Source organism: Candoia aspera, chromosome 12, assembly GCF_035149785.1.
Source record: "Candoia aspera isolate rCanAsp1 chromosome 12, rCanAsp1.hap2, whole genome shotgun sequence".
Lineage (NCBI taxonomy): Eukaryota > Metazoa > Chordata > Lepidosauria > Squamata > Boidae > Candoia > Candoia aspera.
In genome coordinates this window covers 10,971,132-10,990,592 of record NC_086164.1, presented here as the reverse complement: position 1 = coordinate 10,990,592, position 19,461 = coordinate 10,971,132, and the positions used below count along the sequence as shown (strand labels likewise).

The window sequence follows — 19,461 nt, the reverse complement described above, 5'->3', positions numbered from 1 at the left end:
ATGTAGGATTTTCCTGGATAGTCTTCCATCCAAGAACTGGCCAGACCTGTTTTAGTTAGGTTATCTGCAACATCAATTGAAAACATGGTTTTGGGAATTCCATAGTTAAAAATACTCAGGCTTCATTAGTATTGTATCGTATATACACAAAGGAAACAGCCCTAGGCTACAACTGAAATGTCAAAGGACAATTCTGCAACTTTTTTAGGGTGACTGATATGGTGGAACCGAGTTTAAATAATTTGCTGGGTGAAAAAGAAAAAAAGCTGGAAACTTAGAGGCAGCCTTTCTTATTACAGATGAAAAGTTAGGACTGGTATTCGTGACATTTGCTGATTTGGACTGGTGGTTTCACTCTTACAGTCTGAAGTCCTAAGGCTTGATTTTCCTAGTCAAGTCACTTTTCTATGTTTAAATGGCCAATCAACCATCCTGGATTGTGTGCCAGTGCAAGAAAGGAAAACAGCAAGGAAACTTTCTAAAAAAAATGGCACAGGGGTCAAGTCATGCCCAGCTTTATAGACACAGATAAGGCAAGGAATGTGATCTAGAAATTCACTCCAATGACTGATCACCAGCACAAAAGTTAAATTTTGCAAGTCTATTCCTGAACATGAAATAAGTGACTAATTCTTTTTTTTAAGGAAAAAGATACTAAACAGCAAAAGAAACATGTTTGAAATGTACCCTCATGCTTTTTAAAGCCACATTTTACATCCACAACATACTGCAAGATACTGCATAGTCATATAAAGAAAGTAATATTTATTTTAAATAACTTGTAAACCTTAAGGCAGCCTGGAAGGCTTTGTACATTCAAAAGGCAGCAAGTTGCTGTAGCAGAGGCAGAGAACAGCTCTGTGTTTCCATAAGAAAGACTTGCATCTTGAGGGTAAAAGATTGTGAACACATCACAATGGGCCTGTTTTTTTTTTCCCATGTGAGCTTGATCTCACACCTCTTAAAGAGCTCAATTCTGCTTCTCCCTTTATGGCTACTCTGCCCTCGATGTCTGTACCCATTCCAGCTTCTTTTCCTCTGCATTCTTCTGGTTCATATCTGCCTCAGAAGGAGAGAAAGAACCTTCCTTGCCTCTTCCATGTTGTTCTCTGTCCAGATGTCAACCTCTTGTCCTCTCCATCTTCTCCATGGTCCCTCTTCCATTCCCCAGGATGGGACAAATTGCTTGTCCATTCTTGTCTCTGATGAGTAAGATTCACGGGGGTACTCATATTTACATTTTTTTAAACAATACACCTTACCCATGTAACCTCACCCAACCACTTTGAGATGTATGCTTTCAACAGTGGTTTATGTGCTCTGGGGGTTATCAATATGCCCCAAGCCCCATCCAGGTACACAGAACTCTGAACCTGGCCTGTCCATTTCTGGAATCTGGAAAAGAAGCCAGATCCAGCCCCAGAGCCACTGCTTGTCTATCAGCTTGAATCCAATAGGGCCTCCACCAGATTCAAGTATGGTCCCACTGAAAACTCTAATTTCTGAGGAAACAATTTCCAAATAGCTCTGCATTACCCGGAAACGTTCTCTGATGAGAAATAATAACCATTTTAGAAATCTCTGAAAGAGCTTCAAAATTTGTGATTTTTAGCCAACAAGTCTAACACCGTAGCTTTCATAAACTTTGACTGTCTCGTTCCTCTGGTTTCCCTGCCCCTCTCTTCTGTGTGTCCTCCGGATCCAGAAGAGGCTGGTGGAGGCAAGACTGTTCCTTTTCTCCCTCTCTCCATGAAGCCGTTGGTACATCTTTTGGTTTGTATCTCAGGAAAACGGGCAGCAGATCCGCAGTGAAAGGCACGTCTCGGAAAGCATGGAGAAGAAAGATGCCGAGCACAATGGTGAGGAAGCCACTTATGGTACCAATGATGTTTGTCGGAACCAGTCGCTGCCACTCTTTAAACAGAATAGCAGAGCAGGTCATAACGGCTGTGGTGAAGAGGACATAATAGATGGGGGTGACCACAGATGTGTTGAAGATGTCCAAGGCCTTGTTCAGGTAGTTGATCTGCACACTGATGAAGACCACCAAACAAATGAAAAGCATCCAGCCCAATGGTTCTTTCCAGATAGGCTTCCCAGCAAACAGCTCCTTCAGGGCAATGCCTAAGCCTTTGACGCAAGCAACTGAAAGCGAACCAATGGATGAACAGATCAGGATGTACACCAGGACATTCCTCTGCCCGTAGCGAGGTCCAGCCACGAAGATGAGAAGAACGGAACTCACCAGCATACATACAGCAAACACAATAAATCCTGGGAGAAGAAGGAAAAACATTAAAGATGGTTGGGGTCTCAGACACTGCTATGGCTTAGTTTAGTCTAGAGCAGGACCACTGATGGTCCTCCAACTTCATTCATCGAAGCCGCAGAAAGTGGCCAGTTGTTATCTATGCTTTGCTTTGCACTCGTTTTGATAACTGGGTTCTCTATTCCGAGGGCACGTAACCCTATTATCAAAATGACTGATAAATCCTGGATTAGGGGCGTGTGATATTTATGATACCGCATCAAAGCCATCTACAAACTTTCCTTGATACATTTACCAGTTAAAGGAGACTTTTTCAAGGGCCATGCCTTCAGAGTAATGACTTTGATAATGGTGGTGGTGCTGAAGAAGAAACGCTACTAAAATATGAGTGTGAACGGATTAGAAAAAGTGGAGGGGAAGTTGAGGGTGGCTGGTCTAGAGCATGCATGACATAAGCTGGGTAAAATTAGTTAAATCTGGTCAGAAAAATAAATCTCTCTCTTTGCCAAGTACTGTATGGCTCACACTATTAGATTGGACACAGAGACCCCAACAATTTTGCACTCCTACTTCAGAATATTTTCTGGATATGTAATATACAGTAGACAACAGGCTTTCTGTACCTGGATCCTTCAGTTTCTCCAACATTGAGTCCAGACTGGAAACCGCTTCCTCCTGGGGAGCATGAATCACCATCACAGTCGATCCTAAAATGCTCAGGAGGCAGCCAATCTTTCCATGGATATTCAGCCGCTCATTCAGGAAATAGGAGGCTAAAACTGCACTTTAGAACAAAAGAAACAAAAGGTTCACAAGATTAGTTTGCTTGAATAAAAAATGCAGCAGCTACAGAGACTTGGTCCCGGAAGCTCAGATATAATGTCTAAGGCAGCCTTCCTCAAGCTTTTGACCCTGGAGGAACCCTTGAAATATTTTCCAGGCCTGGGGAAACCCCTGCACATTCAGGCTCAAATATAGGCCAGAAGTTACAAAATTATGATATTCGTTTCATGGGTAGGCCTGTATAGATGCATTAACAGTGTTCTTCAACTAAAAATAAAGAATGAAACTTGCCTCTTTAAAGTGAAGTTGCCCGCATTTGAAATAATTTTTTAAATAAATTAGGATCTCCCAGGGAACCCCCAGTGACCTCTCGCGGAACCCTGGGGTGCCACGGAACCCTGGTAGAAAAACCCTGGTCTAAGGTGTGTCTGACCACATGAATTTACCTGACTAAAACGCTAAGGGCTCCTAAAGGCGTAACCAGTGTGGCGGGGGCGAAAGCATAGGCTGCGAAATTTGCAGCTTCTCCAATTCCCACTGTAAAAAAAGAAACAAGCCATCAGAAGCGAAACACTTCGAACGATGCAGTTTAGCCTTTGCTTGTCTGAACTTGACCCAAAGTAGAGTCACTGACTGATTCCTTAGTTTGGGGTTCCTCAACCTTGGCAACTCTAAGCTGTGCGGACTCCAGCTCCCAGAATTCCCCAGCCAGCAAAGCTCGGAAAACAAGGCTGGCTGGGGAATTCCGGGAGTTGAAGTCCGCACAGCTTAGAGTTGCCAAGGTTGAGGAACCCTATCTTAGTTGTTGTCAGAAATATTTAGACATTTTTTTTCCAGGATCCAAAGTGGGTTGGTACCACAGGCATCCATTGGGTGGGGTGGGGAGCAAATGACAAAATAGACCACCTGAAGCAAATCCATGACATTCCCCTTGTGTGTTTATAAGTCTACCTTTTTTCTTCTAGGTTGATGGTAGCCCTAAAGTAAGACAATACTTAGGTGGGATGGTAATCATTTTTGTAGACTTCTTAGCAATGTGGCTTTGTGGGAAAGGATGTTCCCTCCTCATGCTGGCTGGGGAATTCTGGGAGTTGAAGTCCATACATCTTCAAGTTGCCAAGGCTGAGAAACACTGGTTGATGTACTACCACTGGCCATATAATTTAAAATACTCAAGGGAAAAGAGAGGTATTAAATCTCAAGGTGTACTTACTGAATATCAGTCCTCCCCACCACAGCCACTCTCTCAGATATGCATGACCTCCCAGGCCTGGGAAAAAAAGGGAACAGAAACTGAAAGAGCGTTTGAGGGTCAGAAAAAACAATACCCACATTTATGGCTGGCTGAAATCCCTTATAGATTTTTTTGCATGAAATGTAAAAAAAATGCACTTATGATTTATGGTTTTGATGAATAGAAAAAATACGGATAATAAAAAAGGGAACTTATTTATTTTTTGTAACCATAGATTAAGAGTTAATTTCATAATTGTAGTTATATTTGCTACAAAAGAAACCAGAAGCTTCTTTCTACTTCTTTTTATTCTCTTTCTGCACTTTTTCTTTCTTCTTTCTTTCTTTGCTTCTTTTAATCTTTATTAGTTTGTGTTAGTTTTTATGTTCTTTGCAAAACTTTTAATAAAAATTTATAAAAAAAAAGAAGGAATTGAAAGAGTGGATCAAGTGAAACAAGAACCCAGTCTGAGAAAAGATTCAAAATTTCTAGAAGACCAGGCAGTGGAATCCAGATGTTATTTTTTAAAATTAATTGACTTTATCTTTAAAAAATTTACCAAAAAATTTACCAAAAAAGTGCACAAAAATGGGGAAAAAAGAAAGGAAAGCATATAGAAACAACAAAAGAAAGCAGTAACAAACTCAACAACAAAACAAAAAAGGAGAAAACTATACATATCACATATTCCTTCAAGCATCAAGCAATTCTTATAAAGTTTCCAAATTTAAAATTAAAGAAAATAACGACTGTCTATTATTACACAATATCATAAGATCTATGCCAAAACAGAACATGCTGTGTCATTTTTTGGGTGAACATATAAACCTGCTTTTTCAAAACAGATTAATTACACATCCCTTGAAGCCTATCCTTAACATCAGGAATAATGCTTACTTTTCCAATTCCTCAAAACAGTTACCTTAGCAAACCCCCATGGCCTGAGAGAACTACAATTCCCAACGATACTTAGATTCTGCTTTTCTAACTCTCATGATGATTTGGCCAGCAGCTTACCTGCTCTGATGGCCCCTTGGCCATTCAGCCGGAGAAGCCCCTTCTTCTTGAGGATAAAACTGCTTCCAATAAATAGGCTGGAGGTCATAGCCAAGGCCACCCCAAGGTAGAATGTGTAATGTCCTGTGAAGGTCCCCATCTGGCTTGTTCTGAAGGAAAAAGTAGGAGAGAAATCAGAGTTAAGAGCTTCCTTCCCCAAGAAATGCTGTCTTAGGTCTGCTGGGTGGAATTGGGCAAGTTTCTGAAAGTGAGTCACTGATTAATCATCCCACAGTCATCCATCCTTGTCCTAGATCTACATCTACTTGGAACTATGCTGGGAGATGAGAACTTCCTGTTTCCTAATGGTTTGGGTATATGGTATTTTTGTGACTTATTCTGCTTTAGGCTTGGCTTACTGGGTGAAGTAATGTACAAACATTATGGTTTGCACAACACCTTTAAGGCAGGGCTGTGCCAATTTTCCAAGGCCAGTGGCCTTTGGTCCAAAAGTACAGTAGCAGAAGGGGTCAGGAGAGAGGAAACAGGCTCTCCCTTCATACATACATACATACGGTCCACGCAAGACATCTCCAGTCACGTCTTTAATTGTCCCCCCTTTCTGTCCCCTAGGAAACCCGAATGGGGTAGCCATGGAGGGATGGGCATTGACATCCTGACCTTCGGAATCCTTTCCCACAAACCACGGTTGAACCAACAGCTTAGTCAGAGGGCCCTTCCCTCAACCTAGGGAAGCCTACCTCCCCCTGGATCCCTTGCCAGGGCACGATGGGCATTGTAGTCCAAAGCAAGGTTCCGAGGGAAGACCATGGTGGATCGATTCTGCCAATAGGTTCCCTTCCTTTTCTTTTTTTAAATCATAATTTTATGACACTGCACAATTGAAAAAGATAAAAACTAATACCAACTAAAAAAAATTAAATGAACAAAGAGAAAAAGTAGAAGTTGCAGCAAAGGAAGAGGGGAAAAAAAGGGGGGAATAGAAAAGAAAAAGAAAATTAGAACGGAGTAAAGAAGAGGAAAGATGCAGAGAAGCGACTCCCCCCTTCCTCACAACAAGCAAAAACGACGGTAGTAACTTGCCATCCACACAGCGCAGGGTCTCTCCTTCCCTTCCGACTGTGCTCGGCGCCCCCGCGCGAGATCCAGCCCCCCGTGCGGAATCGTCGCCCCCGCCTACGGAACGACCGCGACCCCTTCCCCCCGAGACCCCCCTTCTCCCCAGCTCACCCCAATCCTAGGAGACACCCCCGCCAGGAAAGCCAGGGCACCAGCCAAGCAGCGCCAGCGACTCCCGCGTTCTCTTCCGGACCCGGGGCGGCCAGGCGCGCGGGGGGCGGAGCCTCCACCTGCGCTGCCGCCGGGCCGCCTCGGCCCCTCCTCCCCGCCCCGGCCGCGTCGCCGCCCGTTCCGCTTCCGCAGCGCCGAGGGTTCCGGGCCTGCCGGCCGAGCGAGCGGGTGAGTCCGGGCGGCGGGGGACCCGGCCGGGCTTCCCGCGGGGCGCTGCGCTCGCTTGCTTGCTCGCTCGGTGGGGAGGGGAGACCCAGCCCTGCCCCAGCGGGGAGAGCTTCTCGCACCCGGTTGGGGGGCCTGGGCGACCCAGCGCGGGAGGGCCGGGGGAGGGCGGCTGTGGGGCTCAGGGCTCCGCTTCCCCCTTCCTCCCCCCCAGGGGCCACCTGTGGGCGAGGCTGCCCGGAGGGGTTTGGGGTAATTTTTCTTAGCTTTGGGGTCGGTGCTGGAGGATGGATTTTCCTCCTTTTCCACCAGGGTTTCTCAACCTTGGCGACTTTAAGACAGGAGGACTTCAACTCCCAGAATTCCTCAGTCAGCCATGCTGGCTGGGGAATTCTGGGAGTTGAAGTCCACCTGTCTTAAAAGTTACTGAGAGCAGCAACTCTCCTACCTGGGGACTACTGGGAGTTAAAGTTCACCCGTGTTAAAGTTACCGAGAGTGAAAAACGCTTCTATCTGGGAGTTGAATTCTGGGAGTTGAAGTCCACCTGTGTTAAAGTTGCTGAAAGTGTGAATGGGACTGTGAATGAAGCACATACCTCCAACTGTATTTTCCTGGGCTTGGGTGTGATTCTGAGAAAAGATGCAGCTGCTTTAAAGAGTTGCAGACACGTGCTGCATTTGTGCATTCACTTACTCCAAAGTGTCTTTTTAGAATTGGATCTGAAATGCTGCACAGCCATACCAAATGTAATCTAAAAGTGCTTCTGTGGTTACTGTCACTTTGACAGTGAGCAGTGAATTTTGAGTATTTTGAAAGTGGCTTCATTTTCTTTAGAGATATTTGTGTATACCTTTCACCCCTTTACTTCCTGTGCATGGGGTGGAATATACAACAAAAAAGACAATAAAGAAATTCATATTGCAAATGCAGGGAAAAAAGAGCAAAGCCTGTATCATAGAGTAAAATGTGACATTGCAGCTGATCTACAGACCAACAAATGGTATTAAACAGCACTGAAATTTAATGGAACAGAGCATATTTTACAAGCAAATTAAAGAGACCACTTTTACCCACGTCCTTTAAGGGGGAACTCCATATTCAGGGTGCTGCTACCCAAAACACCTTTTTCAAGGAACCTCTCCATTCATTCATTCATTCATTCATTCATTCATTCATTTATCAAATTTAGATAACTTAAACAAGCAACTTTGGGCAGTGTACAAAGAGCTAAAGACAATACATTAAAAATACAAAACCCAACTAAAAGAATAAAAGACAATGGGATGTTAAAAATAGCCCTTCTTAGAAGCTGGGATGTATAATAGGGCTTTCAGTGGCAATATATTAACAGCTGTCTCATCTGGAAATAAAGCCTTCAGTTACTCTTGTCTCAAATTAGTTCTTTATAGATTAAAAATAGCATCTTGGGTTGTGCATCTTAAATTTTGCTGCTGATAGATGAATGCTGCCTAGCTGAGAATCTCCTGATTTGTGGGTAATATTTTTCTAATATGGAAAGAAGTTCTAAAGGAGACGGGTTCAAGGCATTGCCCCATATACTTTCTATTTTAGAAATAACGTCTCATTCCAGGGACAGAGGAACGACCATATGATGTATTTAATCCCTCTTGAACAGCAATACTTTGATCTGCAGATACTTTTTGGTTTTTTAACTCTTTTTTTTTTGCATTTATGTTTAGTATTTTTGAATGATAGAAGTTTTTATAAACGTTTGCGTGAAGCAAGAAGAGGAGGAATGGCGTCTGCAAGTAATGCGTTTGTTTTATGTTTCTCTGGTGCGGGTCTGTAGCGCTCTCTAGAAGATGTGCTGATTTCAGTGCAAAGACTACTCTGCTTTTCTGAAATAATTCCCAGGAGAACCGCAGGCTCCTGGGGGCGTGATTGCTGTGCTTTGCCAGCTTTTATGGACAATGGATCGAATTGTTCCTGTTACAGTGCTACTTTAAGTGGGGCAGATCTCTATCTTTTCTTCCTTACGTGCTCCAGCAGTGGCAGAATCTTTTCTCCAATGTCTGCATTTTCTTGCTTCAAACAGTCGAGTCATGCTGTGTCCTTCTTAATACTCTAAATCTGTATTTCTGGGCTCCCAGTGGCACCTTATTTGAAAGAGCTAAGCGTGCTTCTTTGATTTTTTGCTTAAGATGGGCAGGGAGAGGAAGACAGAGGAACAGATCCAAACATCTCTTTTTTTGCAGGTGTGAACACTTTGATGTGTTCTCTGAGGAGAAGCAATGTCCTCTTTAAATAAGGGAAGGAAGCAGAGTGGTGGGATTAGCCAAGGAAACTGTTCTGCTTTCTGGTTTAATGGGTTCTGGTGCATCTCTGACCCTGGCTGAGATGGTGCTTCAACACATGGTAGAAATGCCTTGGCTCCCTCCAATAAGGTGCTTCTGCGTAGAGCCCATTGGTATGCACTGCTGTTGAGCGATTCCTAGCAGCACGGCAAGTCATATTACGGTGCTCAGGAAAAGCTCTTGCTAAGCCGTTGGGTAACTGTGTCTTTTCTTGTCTTCTGAACCTCCAAGAAGTGAAGATGACCAAGAACAAGGATAATATCCCCCATGAGTTAGAGAGCCAGTTTATTTTGCGGCTGCCTCCGGTAAGTGCCTGCCATTTGCTGTGATCCAGGCTGGCGTTTGGGATGGGCCAACTTCCTCTTGATCCTCATTTTCACTGCTTCTCTGCTTAGGAATATGCTTCTACGGTGCGGAGGGCTGTTCAGTCTGGGAGTGTCAACTTGAAGGACAGACTCACTATTGAATTGCATGGTAAGAGGACAGCATCAGCAGCTTTTAATTTCTTCATTCATTTCACTTTTCAGAGAAAGTATATAAACAAACACAAATAGAAAATAAAAATTGGGTATTATAAAAGAATCAAGGACAGGTGAGTAAACAGGAGGTCTAAAAATGTCAAGGAGATTACTCAGGGTTTTCTAGTACATCATTAGTAAATGTTCCCTCTTCTTTCTGCAGCTCTTTCTGCAGCTACTGATACTTATTTCTTAGCTACCTGGATCAACATTATCTAAAAGTTTCCTTAAATGGCAAGTGTCCTGAAATCATATTTTTAATGGCCAAGTTTTGTGCCTTAGCCACAAAGTTATGTTATATCCAGGTTGGTCAATAAAAGCCCACCGTGTATTAAACAGTTACAATGCTATTGTATTTTGTATTGTATTGTATTATTAATTTACAATGCTTTTTACAAGGTTTTACAAGGTTACAGTGCTGTTATATTTTGTATTGTATTGTATTTATTAATTTGTATTGTATTTTAATTTATTTTTGTACTGGCCTTGGACCATAATAAAAATACAATATTGTACTAATTTCATAACTGTTGCCATTGTAGCTCGTTGGCCTTGAGTAGTTCATCGTACGCCTAGCCTTTTGGGGACAAATTTCTTGAGAGCCAAAAGCATCAAAATGTTCAGCTTCTTATTTCACTGCAGTTTCTAAGCCAGTGCTTCTCAACCATGGCTGGCTGGGGAATTCTGGGAGTTGAAGTCCACACGCCTTCAAGTTGCCAAGGTTGAGAAACACTGTTCTAAGCTATGGAGAAAAAAATGAATAGAAAAGCATTTTATAAATGGGGTCTTTCCTGTCATCCAAAACGTTTTCCTGCTTTTAGAGCTGGTTGACCCGTACGTGGAAGCAACTTGACGGCTTGAGCCCATAACTGTGTGTGTTCCAAATTGCTAATAAAGTGCTCAACTTCTGAATGTTTCATAAATGCCACACAGAAATTCTCCTACCTCCCTGTTCCTGCAGCGGACGGCCGTCATGGCATCGTGCGAGTCGACCGGGTCCCCTTAGCAGCCAAGTTGGTGGACATGCCCTGCATCATCGAAAGCTTGAAAACCATTGATAAGAAAACCTTCTATAAGACTGCTGACATTTGCCAGGTAGATATTCTCCAGCAATCAGAAAGATGAGCCTTTCTTGTGCAAGATGCATTTGCTTCTCATTTTCGTAAGCGTACCTTCATTTTCAGCTCCTTTCCTAAACCCGTATTCTTTTTTTTCAATACCACACGTAGTTATGAATTATAGCTGATTTCAAACATTTCACTGTTCTTTGAGGGTGCAGGATTTCTAATAAACTGTCATCCTGGAGCTGGAAACTTGATTAGCCCTGGATTGGTAAAAGCTTGGAAGCTTTGAAAAGGAGATTAGACAAACTGATGGTGGTTTAAACAGGCAGTGGCAACTAGTTATGAAGATTCAGGTATTGGAGTCAATCTCAGATGCTGAACAACAGCAAGGGGAGCTTTGGGCTCACATTCCCCTTGTGAACTTCTCACTGGTAACTGGTTGATTGACCACTCTGAGAACAGAAGGCCGAATTAAGAAAGACTTTAGTTTGATCTAACGGTTCTTTCCTTGGGCTTTTACACAGTCTAATTCCTCTCCAATGTTTTCACATATGACAGTCAATTCCCTTTTTATTATATTGTGGAGTTCAGATGCTTGTGTGCACTGTGGATGGAGAACTCTACCCTGCTTTGGAGGAACCAGCTGTGAGTACGGATGCTAGAGCCAACAAGAAGAAGGATAAGGATCGGGAGAAGAAATTTATCTGGAATCATGGCAGTGAGTAATGGACTATTGGCCAGTTCCCCTTCACTAGTGAGCCTTGTCCAAGCACTGCCCCCTACCTCCATGTCCTTACCATTCATCGTGAAGGATGATGAGACCCGTTGATCTTCCTATCTTTGGTTCAGAATGCTGGCACCTGTCTTCTGCCACCCCAAAAGAGCTGCTGGCAGTACCCTCCTGCTCCATTTCACTTTGCAGATTAATTTGTTGTGTTCTTGCAGTTACGCTCCCATTGAAGAATGTGAGGAAGAGGAGGTTCCGAAAGACAGCCAAGAAGAAGGTGGGTTACATAGCTGAGCCTTGTAGAACTGTTGCTTATAAAAGGCAGGGCCAAAATGTAACATGGATGTGGAAATTTAAGTGAAGGATAGATAGGATCTTAGTTTATTTTTACATTGCTCTGGGAAGTCTGCTCAAAATGCTCTTGGGATGTTTAAAAACTTATGGTTACCCTTTCATTGAGACATTTTCCACCCATGGGAGATGAGCACCTTCCCCCACATCGTCTTGGGGCTTGTATGCAACTTGAGAAGACAGCCAATTAACTCACAGGTCCTCTGGAGCTATGACCTGAGCAGCTTCCTCTTGGTGAGAACACCTACTTTGTCCCACCTCCAAGTTCTTGAGATTTCATCCCTCCCTATTGCAATCAAGGTGCCATTGTACATTGACACTGTCTCCCCGTCTTCTCCAGCCCCTCAGAACGGCCACTTTGCTGCTCCCTCCACGCTGCAGCTGATTGCTATTTTAAAACTTTGTTTTCCTCATCACAAAAAGCAGCTGGAACAAGGAAAGGAGGAGGTAGGGGAAGATCAGCAACAAGCTACCGGTTTTGGTGCCTTTCAGTGGCCAGATGGAGGGTGTTCTGGCCTGCAACATGGGAAGACAGAGTGCTATGTGGGTCACTTGAACAGTGGTGCCGACGCACTGTAGTCAGCATGGAGGGTGAGGCTGGTGACTATGAGGATGTACCACACAGACTTGCCCATTTGAATGGCACAGAGAAAGTTCAGAGAGAAATAAGCATTTGTTTTTATGGTGGTTCGTCACCCAGAGTCACTGGTTTAAGATGGGTGGCTAAACGAATTAATTAATTAATTAATTAATTAAATACATAATTCTGAGACAGAAGCCAAGCTGGAAATATACAATCTCCTCTTTGTTTTTTCTTTCCTTTCCTTTTTTCCTTTTCTCTGGCCCAGTACATTGAATCACCAGATGTAGAGAAAGAAGTGAAACGCCTTCTGAGCACAGATGCTGAAGCTGTCGGTGTCCGTATCCTTCATAAGATTCACTTTGAAATGAGAAGAGGGGAACTGTGGTGTTCCAGAGGTTTCTGGACCCCTCAAGAGCCCCAGCCAGCATGGCCAACAGGGAGTAGTGCGCCGAATGGCAGATTAGCTGTTGTCAACACTACAATAACAGAATCTTGAGAACCTGCCAGTGTTTCTCCTTCCTTCCCTCTTTGAGTCTCTTTGGTATAAGTGGAACAGTCTTGAGCTTCTTGCTCACCCCTTCCTGTTTTCCCCGGTTAAGCTGGTGTTCTTGTAATGGCTGCTGAATATTTTCTTCAAAGCCCTCTCCTTAGGCCTCTGCATTTATATCTGGAAGACCAGTTTCTCTACTCCTGATCTAGATTGTTTCATCATCTCTCTGTTTTATTTGAATAACTTACCTGATCTCCAGATCTGCACATGTACTCCCAGTTATATTATGGAGAGTCAACCATTTCACAATCAGATGTTAATCTTTTTTTTTTCATACCAAGGAGAAGGTAATGGCTATAGAATCCACCCAGCCCTCTTTGTCATTTGCCAGAACTGGTTCCTACAAAGTTTGACGTTCTTCTGTCTTATCAAGGACTGGAATCTGCCACCTTTTGAAATCTTTCACCAAATTTCAAAAATTTGATGACATTTCGACTCCAGGCTAGCATAAATTTTCTAACGATTTCTCATGGACAACACTGGAAAAGCTCCTGGGAGGTGTTTTTCTCATAACTTTCAGTGAGTTTGAATTGACGTATGGAAAGCCACAAAAAGCATCAACAGCTAAGAAGATGGTTCCACAAGGGAAAGAAGACATTCACAATCGCTACTTGGCCACCTTGTAACTGAAGTCAGAGGTTTCACACTCCGTCCATGGCAATTTGACTGAAATTCTCTTTTCAGGAAATAATTTCTAGAGCAGAACTTTCTTCATCAAATTGAACGAGGCTGGTGGGAAAAAATGCAAGAGTGTTTTTCCAGCCTTATGTATGCACCCTCCATTTCTTGATTTGCTTCCCCATTAAATTGATTTTTCCTTAATTTGTCTGTGCCTGAATTCAGGCTGGGAAGTCATTGCTGAAGATGAAACGAAGGAAGCTGAGAACCATGGGTTACTTACAGGCCTGGATATTTCTTCTCCTGGGATGTCTGGACACAAGCAAGGCCATGGATCTTCAGGTACTGTCACATTTAGGGAAGCTACACCTGGGTTGCCAATATTTGAAAAGCCACTAGATGGCGGCAAAGAGTGTTTTCTGTATCTTCTGTTGCTACCTTATGATCCGCTGGAATTTTGCATTCTCATGGTAGTCCTAACCGAATTGCAATTAGTCTAAGGGGAGGGGGCACAGGTTCATGGCAGGATGCATGGGGACACACAGACAATCACATGTTCTTCCTCTTGTCTGAAGGATCCAGACAGGTGATGGGAAAGACCTCTTTCTTCCTGAAGAGTTGTAGCTGTTCCAAGTGGACAGTCTAAACTAGGTGGCAAATAGGCCTGGTCTGTACATGCCCAACACCAAAACGTCATTGGTTTGCTTGCTTTTTGACTGTGCAAGCTGAACAAAGCCAGCCGTTAATGGTTGCAAAAAAATATGGTTTGGGGCTCCAGCATGGTGGGCAAACCCTGCCAGTTGTTGCATTTTCAGTAAATCACATTTTAGCAAGCCAGGGTTTAAAATAATATGAAAATTGGCCACTGTCTGACCCATGACTATGTTCACTCCTTGCATGTATGGGATGTTTGGTTTGGGTGTAATGTATTGTGTACATCCAGCCATTGTGGTCTATAAGCCATGATTTGCAGCCTAGCATGTTGGGTAAACTCAGCCAGTTGTGGCTGAGTTGGCAGAGCATGGTTAACTTAGCTGTGCCTTTACATGTATGAACCAGGTTGCAGTAAAGGGGCTGCTGTTGGCCATCAACAGCATTGGTGCTAAAGTGCATCAAAAGACATTGGGAAGCCAGAAGTGTCCAGAAGTGTTTGGTGGCTGAGATTCAGAAATTAATCCTAGACTTTTTCATGGAGTGATTTAAACACAAAATATGAAACCTGGGAAACAGCTCGAAGTGTGATTCATATTCTCTCTATGCACTCTTGCCGCTGGTCCAGATTTCCATTGAGAGAGGACCTTCTGTGCACAGAATGTGGGTCGAGTGGTGGGTGGGGAAGAGCAGTAACCAGTGTTTCTCAACCATACTGTCTGGGGGATTCTGGGAGTTGAAGTCCACACATCTTCAAGTCGCCAAGGTTGAGAAACACTGGACCAGACTTACCACAGTCCTCAACAAGAAACATTTTGGGGTGCATTGAGGAATGGCAGGTCCTTTTTCCTTCTCTGTCCAACCAGCAGAACGTGATGAGCTCCGGGAGATGTTTAATGAAATCAGCAGCAGCAGCAGTGACGAAGACGAGAGGGATCACCACGATGACGAAGACCTGAACGTCATGGATACAGAGGAGGACTTGGAGAGGAGGCTGCAGGGCAAGCTGAATGAATCCAGCTCCCAGCAGCAAGAGAATGAAGGGACCAGCCAAATTGGTTAGGAGCTGGTGGGAAAGGAGGCTATGCTGAGTGCAGGCGATTTTGTACATTCCTTGGCTTTGTGGGGCAGCCCTCAGTTTATTACCAGGAGGGCCAAGTGGTTTACTCTCTTTGTAGCAGTTGGAATCCAGAAGCAAATTGACAACCTGAAAGGGAAACTTCAGGAGACGCAAGAGCGCAGGAAGCGCCAAGAAGATCTCATCATGAAAGTGGAGAATCTGGCGCTCAAGGTGAATTATGGTCTCTAGAGAGAGACCTGCCTACTGTGTCTGAAGTTGGAAAGAATAATCTCGAGTCCCCCAGGAATTCAAGGCTGCATGCGTAGGCCCCTCCTCCTATTTTATGTCCGTAACCACAACCCTGACAGAATGACTGGTCCTAAGTCACCTAATCAGTTTCAGCAATCAGTGCTGGATTTGAATCTGTGCCTCCCAAGTTCTAGTGGTAGTCCCTTAACCGCAGCCCCACGTGAGTCTTTCTGCCAGAAGACCCCTTCTTAAGAAAAGAAAGTGGTCTCTGCAGGATATATAATAGCAAAGTGTGTGTTTGACAGAAAGCCCTAGGTTCAAACGTTGGCTTTTCCAGTTAAAAGAAATAAGCATTATGCTCATCCAGGTAGATTTTTTTTCCCAATCTTAAGCCTTTTACATGCAAATGTTCTCTCCAATAATTCCCAGCCAGTCTGGAACAGGCCATATTTGGCTAGATGGACAAAGTGACTTGGTTAGCGCCCAGCTTCCTATGGTCCAGGCAACCAGAAAGCCCACATTAATTAAAACTCATTTTCTAGCCCACGATCAGGAAAGGAAGTAATTAATCACCTTGGATGGGAGAAGAAATTTTAGCACTGTGCTATTTTCGTTTTGTTTTGAAGCACTGTAGCTCTGCTTCGTAGTGTGTGGTATCCCTGGGGTTAGTTTGTAGACTTCCTCTTAGGGCTGGGGCAGACTGGGGTGCACCCAAATTCCTTTAAAAGTGTTTTAGTAGAGAATTACAGCAATAGAGACCACTTTTCTATCGGTCTAATTTTCCAGACCCGCCTCCAGGCCGTGCTGGATGAGTTCAAACAACAGGAAGAGCGAGAAAAGCAGCAGGTAAGATTTCTGTCATTTCTATAAATTCTAAGTGGAAAGAAAGTTGAAGAAATGAGCAAGTTTTGGAAGCCCACAAGGTGCAACAGCTTTATCAGGGATGCAAGTTCAAAACTGAGTAGTGTTATGTTCACTGGCAGGCCACCCTGGGAAAATATTTGCAGGACGCTAAGCGAGTACTGAGCAATTGGTTAGTAAATTACACTTGGTCTTAGCCAAAAGTCTGAGAAATGATTATATGCCTCAGCAAGGGCTCAGTACTTGCAGACAATACTTGACAGAACCATATATTGGGACTCCAACAAAAGATTATCTTATTTCCTTCAGGGCACAAATATATATGTACTGTAGTTCCTGGAACTGTTAAGTTTATAGTCAAGGCTGTCCAACAGAGAACATGTTTTATAGAACACATTGGGGTTGCATGCAAAGGTGATAAATTCACCTAAACACATACTGTCTTCGAGTTTAATGTTCATCTTATTATACAACTCAGCACTCTATCTTATCCTATTTTATCTTACTTTTTATCCTTACTTTATCTTACCTTACTATATTTTATTTTATCTCACCGTACCCTATTTTATCTCATTGTATCTTACCTTGTTCGTTTTATTGTATTTTACTGTGTCTGATGCCTATGCTTTGATATGGTCAATTGACTAATCAATAAAGTATACTGATACTGGTTAGTAAATTGCTAGCTCTAAACTGGTTGTAACTTTCATCCTTTTTGCATGTATGAGTTGGCAACCCATCAGAGCAGCTACAAGTGAATGTGGCTTGGATGAGCTGACTTTGGTATTCTTAGAGCGATTTGCTTGAGCCTTATAATCTCTTTAGCTTTCTTAGAATAGATTTTTTTTCTTGTTAGATTTTGTGGAGACCCTGCTTTGAATTAAACAGAGCTGAATACAATTGCTTCTGGGATTTCTGGAGAGAATCCTTTTTTTTTTTCCGTAACAACTCAGACTACTCTGTGATGCTGGCTGAGATATCCATGAGGAGATTGTTCTGCATTGTCTGCATAGCCCTGTGCAGGGGGGAGCAAATCAGATGGCAGCCATGACGTTAGAAGAATGGCTTGACCCTTCCCTTCTCTTTCATTGCTATGTTCCCCAAATAAATTTCTCTGCATGAAAGATTCCATTCACATTCTCCCACTCAGGCCTACTTGTGATTGAACGATGGAGCTGGCGAGAACATCCTTTATAAAATGACAGGAAGGAATTATCATATGGTTTAGGAATAATAGTAAAGACTGTCTCCCCAGAGCAGTGTCTCAACCTTGGCAACTTTAAGATGTGTGGACTTCAACAAGGCTGGCTGGCGAATTCCGGGAGTTGAAGTCTACACATCTTAAAGTTGTCAAGGTTGAGAAACACTGCCCTAGAGATAGAGAGATCAGGAGAACTGATTGAAAGATCCTTGGATCTTTATCTGAAGGAGGTAGGTGGGACTTATTGTAGATTTCATTGTTTAACAATAGTTTTTCTTCTCTTCCCATATTTCCTTCTTGCTCTGCAGCTGGCATCTCTTCAAGAGCAGCTAGAAGTTCTAATAGAAAAATGAACTTCCAAGTTTTGAAGAACAGAAGCTCTAAGTTGACTGAAAAGTCCCTTCTCTTGGTGCTGTGGCCCCCAGATTCTCCAGTGCGGGCTCATCCTATGTTCTGTGCCAGTAAGCAAGTTCCTCTCAGAGTCTAGACATTTAGCCAGGCCCCAGGAGTTGCATCTTACAAATGCTGTTTACAAGACATGCAGAAAATGTGAATGCTTTGCAAAGAATGGAGTTTCCTAGAAGACGGCCGCAAAAACAGTCTTCACTGCTGAAAGGAAAATTTGCTCCAGGACAATCTTGGTTCTTTTTCAGCTCTGCATCTTTTTGCTTTCTGATAAGCCAATCTTGCAGTTTTGGGTGGTGGTGCTGGTTGTTGTTTTTAAATAGCATGAAATTAATTCTTCCTGGAATGACTGGTGACAACATTGTGCTCAGAGGCTGTTTTCCTTATCTGTAAATACTGATTGTGAGAATGAAGACAACAGTTTGCATCTTAACTTACCTTTATACATTCTTAATTTTGTCTTCAAAAGTATTCTGAAATAAAAACCAATTTGTGTATATGTATGTTATCTCAGAGTATATTTCACAGGTTATCTGATGCTCTTCAGGTATATGGGATATAACTGCCCATCATCTAGCCATCATTTATTCTCAAAAACAATTCCAGTTTCAAAAATTGATCATGGCGTGGGCTGCAAATTCTGAGGCTGGAGGAGAGAGAAAGGGAGTCTGTTTCTCTCCAGTTACTGCAGTCCCTAAACATTCTTCCCTGTTTCTACCCTCTTTTGGTTCATCAGTCTTTTTATTTTGTATTATTTGATGGTTCGCAAAAGAATCTTGAGTTTGAGGGAGCAGAACAGAAATAAATAGCAACTGATTTTTACAGGCGACTAGTGGTATTTGTGATTACACCCCAATCACTGCTCACTGGATGAATTAATACTAGTGAAATTTATTTAAATTTCTATTTGGCCTGCTTCTATTTCAAAAGAGATCTACATGGTTTTCTAAAACAAATGATGGAAAATAACAGCCAATTCAGCTAATTTTTTTGTTAGATTTAGGCCCAGCCTTTTACTCAGATGCTCATGGTGATGTAAATCATACCCCCTTCCGTTTTTCCTAACAAGCTGGTTGGACTGAGAAGGAGTGATTGGCCCAAAGTCACTCCATATACTTCTATGGCTGAGAAGAACTTGGATTTCCCCATTGTTTATCCAGCACCCTAGCCTCTACACCATACTGGCTGTCCTAAATTAATTAAATGACAACCATCTATAATTTCTTTGTTTTATAGAGTTCTGACTGGGAAAAATCAAGGTATTTTAATCCCGTAGAATTCTGTTTGTGATAGAGTCCTTGTGTTAGGGCACCTGCTTGGTGACTGCCAATCTCTCGAAAAGGGATTTGCCCTGAATATGCTCTCCAGTCTTTGCATTTATGATATCATAAGAACCAGAATGTACAAAGTTTAGGCTTACATATAGGTGTAAAGTATGGAATAATTAAGGTACGAATTAGGCCAAAAGTACAATGAGATGACCTTCAGAATTGGGGGGGAGGGGAGGAAGAATTAGGGTTAGTCTGCCTAAGACATTCCATCATCTACG

The 19,461-nt window shown here is 42.9% G+C and overlaps 2 protein-coding genes across 5 annotated transcripts; one reads left to right on the top strand and one right to left on the bottom strand.

The window, feature by feature from the left end:
• Positions 1 to 745: 745 nt before the first annotated feature.
• Positions 746 to 5,452, bottom strand: LOC134504296 (magnesium transporter NIPA2-like). The gene is made up of 6 exons (XM_063313436.1): positions 5,304 to 5,452; positions 4,266 to 4,322; positions 3,499 to 3,589; positions 2,893 to 3,053; positions 1,629 to 2,274; positions 746 to 1,395 (listed from the first exon to the last, which is right to left on the bottom strand). The coding sequence occupies exons 1-5, from the start codon at positions 5,440 to 5,442 to the stop codon at positions 1,637 to 1,639; spliced, it is 1,086 nt and encodes a 361-aa protein (XP_063169506.1). The 5' UTR covers positions 5,443 to 5,452; the 3' UTR covers positions 746 to 1,395; positions 1,629 to 1,636.
• A 2,710-nt stretch (positions 5,453 to 8,162) lies between these two features.
• On the top strand, positions 8,163 to 18,411 carry TAF7L (TATA-box binding protein associated factor 7 like). Of its 4 annotated transcripts, none has more exons than XM_063313830.1 (12): positions 8,163 to 8,528; positions 9,306 to 9,379; positions 9,470 to 9,548; positions 10,554 to 10,687; positions 11,248 to 11,374; positions 11,602 to 11,660; positions 12,583 to 12,655; positions 13,711 to 13,827; positions 14,976 to 15,194; positions 15,315 to 15,427; positions 16,232 to 16,291; positions 17,816 to 18,411. In XM_063313830.1, exons 1-12 carry the CDS (start codon positions 8,369 to 8,371, stop codon positions 17,858 to 17,860), a joined length of 1,260 nt encoding a protein of 419 aa, XP_063169900.1. In that variant the 5' UTR covers positions 8,163 to 8,368; the 3' UTR covers positions 17,861 to 18,411. The 4 variants fall into 4 exon arrangements, with proteins under 4 accessions (XP_063169900.1, XP_063169901.1, XP_063169902.1 ...); XM_063313831.1 differs by having other exon boundaries at positions 8,166 to 8,528; positions 15,003 to 15,194; XM_063313832.1 differs by having other exon boundaries at positions 8,169 to 8,528; positions 15,006 to 15,194.
• Positions 18,412 to 19,461: the final 1,050 nt, after the last annotated feature.